The 6014-nt window shown below is 30.6% G+C and overlaps 1 protein-coding gene across 1 annotated transcript in view; it reads right to left on the bottom strand.

Annotated features, from left to right (window-relative positions):
• Positions 1–3506: 3506 nt before the first annotated feature.
• The window catches only part of LOC106462745 (coiled-coil domain-containing protein 137-like), a 53463-nt gene continuing 50955 nt past the window's right edge, over positions 3507–6014 (bottom strand). The window contains exon 6 of the mRNA XM_013922696.2: positions 3507–3808. Coding sequence (XP_013778150.1) covers positions 3596–3808 — 213 coding nt within the window. The 3' untranslated portion in view covers positions 3507–3595. The remainder of the gene's footprint in view (positions 3809–6014) is intronic.

Genomic DNA, 6014 nt, shown 5'->3' with positions numbered 1-6014 from the left:
GGCTGATCACTGTGTAATGATAGCCAAGGACATACCAGCGGAATTCATGCCAATAATTTGCCATCTCTGCGCCTCTGATATCCGTCTTCTTGCCATTCTTACTTAAAATGATTTTGAATTCAGAAATTCGGGACTTAAATACGGATTTGATGCACGAGAAAATAGTGCATATTGGACATGAAGAAGGGAGCAAGTTGCACGTGGGGAAAAAAACGCGCCTGATTTAAATGTCACACCTGAACGCTCACATCCTTTTAATTATGTTTGAAATTATGAACATTGCTCAACATCATGAAAATTAAACCTTATTTTCAATAAGCAATACTGAAAAATATTTGGGGGTGCTTAACTGTTTTCCAGGTGTATATTTCACTTTTAATTGTCTAGGACTCTGGGTTATGATTTATATTAGAGAAAATTAATTCATTTGTCATCAATAAAGTAGACAATAAACTTTGATGATATGTTTTTATTAGAGTAATTAGTGCATTATGTCAGTTGACTGTTACTACAATAACAGTTGCTTGAGCTTTAATATATTATGATTGGCAATGCCACCTATGCAGGAGATAACTTTTTTGCTTATGCTAAACTGGCTGTTGGCTTTTGTTAGAAGAGCTATTACTGTGACTACAAAGTATACAAAATTTATTCTATAAAACTGAAATCAACCTGCTATAATCCAGTCTTTTCTGGATGGTGCTGTTACTCAGGCTTTACATACGAAGTAACTGCCTCAGGCTATAGAGATTATGATTGTCTCATTCTGTAGGATACCTGAAGTAAACATCACTTTTCTTTTACCAGTTCATCTTCCTATTCACACATTTTTATTGGGATGGAGCTGTTCTTTGCAAGACTTCATTCTATATCACTCCTAGCATTCTTCTTCTATGTCACTGGTGTAAAGTAAAAAGAGCAAAGGAACTAACACAGAACACTGAGGCACCCCACTTGTGACATCAATTCAGTTTGACTACATTTATAACAACCCTCTGTTTTTTTCCATCTAGCCAATTTTCTATCCAATGAGTCAATCTATTCCCCATACCTAGAGAGATAACTTTTTAACAAGCTTTTTATGTGACATCTTATCAAATGCTTTCTGAAAGTCCAGATACACTACATTCACACCCATACTCTCGTCTATATAAGCAGTAGCCTCTTCAAAGAACATCAAAATATTAGTAAGTCAAGATTTTCCCCCAATGACACCATGATGATTATCCAACAAAGTTTTAAATTTCGTTAAATGACTTTGCATAACAACTTTTATCAGACTTTCAAAAACTTTCCCACCATTCATGTGTAACTAATAGGCCTATAATTACTCAGAACAGTTTCATCCCCACCTCCTGAAAAGAGAGTAACTCTAACCAACTTCCAATTTTCTGGCACCAACTCAATATTCAAGACTTGGAAGCTTTGTAACTACCTATGCTAATGTATGTTTTATGACCAACTTGTCTGAGACAGCTGCACCATCTTATTTTATTATTTTAGTGGAGAATAGTTCGAAATCTACATTCTGATCTCAATATAACCCTTAAGGCTATGTATTTATAAACCCATGAATTAATCTGTTAGTTGATTTCTTAGTTCCAGAATGTTTGACAACATTACAGTTCCCAATTTTTGTGACATCAAATTTTAGTTATTTGCATACCTTAAGCATTATCCAAGTACTTCTGGGTGAAGCCATTAACACATTTTAACGAAATATATTTTTACTTAAAAGTTTTTAATTCCTTAAGTAAATATGCAATATGCTTACACTGTTTGTTTATATGCACAAAGTATCAATATTTTAACCAACTTTCTTTTGATCTTGTCTGGTGTAAAACTTTCAAAATTAAAACAAAAACCTGTAAATGTGTTTTAATAATGCACCTCATGTTCACATTTTCTTTCATTATTCGTTATTAAAATACCTAAAAATGAAAGTTTGTGTTCTATTATGCATTGTGTCAAGATTCTTTAAAAAGTGGTTTACTTGTTCTAGTTAATTAAAAATAACAAAAGTAACATCTACATATCTACTACAGTAAATAGGCTTAAATGTCTCCAGACATTCTTTTCACAACTGACTTTCATAATGTAAAGGAAATTCCTGGCAAGTGATGATGCAAATTCTATATCTCATTGCTAGTCTATATATTTGACTGTAGAGTGTCAGTGAACATAAAATGCAACCATTTGTAGCAAACTGCAACAGTTTGTAACAAGTGTTTTGAAAATTTTATACAATCATTATACATAATATAAGATACTTTGAATCTAACTAGACATCCTTCTTTATATGCCTTGGAGACTCCATATATAAATACTTGAATGGATTCCTGATGGTGGTGCTGACATGCATCAACAACTGGTCTCTTTTTTCTAAAATTTTGTATATGTTTCTGTAACCTTTTTTTTTTTTAGCTTTTGTACAAAGTGATGGTAAATTTGAAAATTTTGTACTATTACTCAATGTATTTCAAATTTTTACATCACAGTCTGATTTCTTCATTGTTATATAATACTTCCTGATTTGGTTTACCATACTTCATTATCACTATGTTAGCACTTTTACAGTGTTTTTATGGCTAATATATTTTTTTTCTATATTGTGATTAATAGACTTATATTTAAAACTGTAATTATTAAAAGAAGATAAACCTATACTGGCTATTTGAGTTCTAATCCTATCAATGACTCACAACTTGGCCAACTTGCTCTAATAAAGATTCAAAATATAAAGCTAATTCAGAAATCTGAATTTTGCCAAATATAAAGCAAACTTTAATTCATGTGCCAATATTTTCTATTTCATTGAGAACATAATCTCTATAATTTTCATAACCTGAAAGTGTATCATATTTGTTATTTTCCTAATGCATCCAATTTATTGTATATTTAGTGAATATTTTGTGTATTAATCAATGTGATTAAATGTAGATTATGCAAGTTAGATACATGTATTTTGAAATGCCTCTTCAAATTATTGTTTACGTGATTTACTTAGTTTTCTTAAAGTTTAATGATTGTTGTTTGATTTGCTTATGTTGGTTTAGAACTTTAGAAGCATAAAACCTGTTAGATATAACATGCTAGAATTGGCTTTTGCTATCTAGCTTCTTCAGTAGTTGCAAGTTCTATTAAGTATCGGTTGAATTTACGATAGTGATGGCCTATATTCCTTCAGTATAAAGCTACACAGCTTAATTCTCTTGCTGACAAAAATCCTAAAAGTTCATTTTTCTAATCCAGTCTAATATTAAGTAAGGTGTTAATAAAGTGGCCAATCACTGCATCAGAACACAGAGTGAAAGATTCCATAAGATATTGTATGGGCAGTAAAATTGATATTTAAAGTATCATGCATATAAAACCATGATTTAATCCCTTCTACAGTGATAGTTATAAACTTAAAATCCCTTATCAAAACTCTATAAACTTGAATTATGATTGATTACTGTATTATGAAATCTTAACACTTAAATTATGTATTTCTAATACATTAATTCATAGTTCAAAATGATTTTAATATCCATAGGGACACCATACAGTATTGTATATGTACACAGTATTATAGAAAATGTTAAGACATCATCTAAAACGATGTTTTTAACAATTTACGAGTTTTCATTAGACGATATAACTCAATCGCCTGCTTTCTTTCTGCTTCCAATCTTCTATGATCAGAGAAAGACAGTTCTTGTCTTTTAACAGTAAGATCCAATTTCTTCTTTTTGTTGGATAATAATGGTTCAGTATTGACATCCTTTGAGATACAATTTTTCAAAAATAGTTGCCTCTGTCCTGCCTGTCAATTCAAAATGAAAAATGTTTAATATGAATACATAAAAGATTAAATAATGAAGTAAGAAAAAATAAGTAAATTTAATACACAAATTTATAACATAAAGGTATCATGTATCTCGATTAACAATTCTAATTATGTTATTGGTTATTGAAAACATACAACTTATTCAGTTACAGCAAGAAATATTTCTTACCAGACTGTAGTAATCTTACTTGTGTATACAAAAGTATGCTAGTTAGATGTATACAAATATTACATTGGCACACATACATACAAGTCCAGTACACAGACTTTAATTTTCTACAAATTGTGTATTCTTAAAAAATGTTTTTATGTGCATGTTCAGAATTATTTTTCTTTCAACTTATTCATACCAGAAAAAGCTAAGCTTTCTAACTTCTTTGCTCAGTTCGTGTTTGGATTCTAAACTTAGAATTTAATTACAGTAAGTTTTACTTTATCACAAATACATTAGATTTGAAATCTTTCTTGATCTTAATTTCTATGCCAAAAATATATGCTAGTGAAATAAATGTATTTATAGCTAACAATAATCCAAAGAGTATGGAGAAGATTAAAAAAAAAATACCATCTTAACTCAAACTGGATTTACAAGCTTATTTTTCAGATATAGTGTGTGTGGCAGATAAACAGATTGCAAACTTCCACATGTTATTTATATGCAGCAGGTAACTAGCTTACAAACTTATGGCTTAGATGTAGCAGCTAGCCAGCTTACAACCTTACCTTTCACATAGCTTAAATGAGCAAATAGCTAGCTTACAACCATACCTTTCACATAGCTTAAATGAGCAAATAGCTAGCTTACAAACTTACCTTTCACATATAATTTACACGTGGCAGCTAGCCAACTTAAAAAATGACCCTTCATGTATAATTTACATGTAACAGCTACCCAGTTTACAAGCTTACATTTCACAAATAATTTACATGTGCCAGTTAGCCAACTTACAAATTTACCTTTCACATAGCTTAAATGTATAGCTAGCCAGCATATAAAGTTTTAAGATATTTTATTATTTATTATTTTTATTTGTTATGTCCCAGTTTTCCACAGATGAAAAATTAACAACTTCAACAATATCAGAAATACAACTTTCATGATATAAAAGACTGTTATTGATTTGTTGTGTTATATAATCATAATAATATTATTTTTTTAAGTTGAGTTTATGATGTCGTATTTTGCATTTGTGATTCGTTGTTGTCGAGAGTGTAGAGTGGCGTGTGAGAACTGATAGTGAAGGGGTGGTGACGATCCGACGATGGGACAAAAGGTATAAAGTGGGCCAGCAGAACAGAAAGAGAGCAGATTGCGGTAAAGCTATGGACAAGTCAAGGTTTATGTGTATGCTGATGTATTTGTGTGTATTTAGTTCAGAATATACATGTTAATATTGAAACAAGTGTAGTGCATGCTGTTCATTCATCGCTGCCTTTACTGTCAATCAGTAACAGACACCTACCAAATAAGAATCCACAAAAACAAAATCTGACAATAACATTTGTAAGAAAATACATTTTGAGATATAATGTTAACATTTTCCTAAACTGAAAATGTATTTCCAATAAATACTTACTGTCATGATATTAAAGACTGTTTGGTTTAAATATTAGTGATTAATTTATATTTGTGAGTGAATATTTTATCATTTTTAAGTTTTGTTATAATAAGAGTTAAAAGCAAATGATTGTAGAAGGTTTTGTTAATAACTAATAGGTGTTGAGAATATAGAAAGTGGCCAGATGACTATGTAATAAAGATATAAGACAAGCGGAAGCAGCAGACAGACAACAATAGACAGATAATAGCAAAAGAGAATATAGCTGTGTGAAGTTAAGTATCGTAGATGTGATAGGCCTAACGTTTAATATGTTAGAGTGAAACTAACAGTATAAAAAAGATAAGGAGGATAATTCTATTCCATCAATGCATGGTTCTAAAGTAATTGAATCAGCCTGGGTACACTTTGACAAAAGGAACAGAGGATCTTCAGAAGAAAGAAGACCAAATGAATTATGGTAACTTGCGCCATAACTGTAAGTAAATCACACACAGAATACTAGTACGATAGTAATATAGAGAAGATAGGTCGACTTGTCAACTGAAATTTTGAAGTAATTGAATAGGCCTAAGTGGACTTTTGACAAAAAGAAGAAAACTATATATAAATAGTGTGTATGA

The sequence above is a fragment of the Limulus polyphemus genome, unplaced genomic scaffold, assembly GCF_000517525.1.
Source record: "Limulus polyphemus unplaced genomic scaffold, Limulus_polyphemus-2.1.2 Scaffold1238, whole genome shotgun sequence".
Taxonomy (NCBI): domain Eukaryota; kingdom Metazoa; phylum Arthropoda; class Merostomata; order Xiphosura; family Limulidae; genus Limulus; species Limulus polyphemus.
This window is presented reverse-complemented; position numbering and strand designations above follow the sequence as displayed.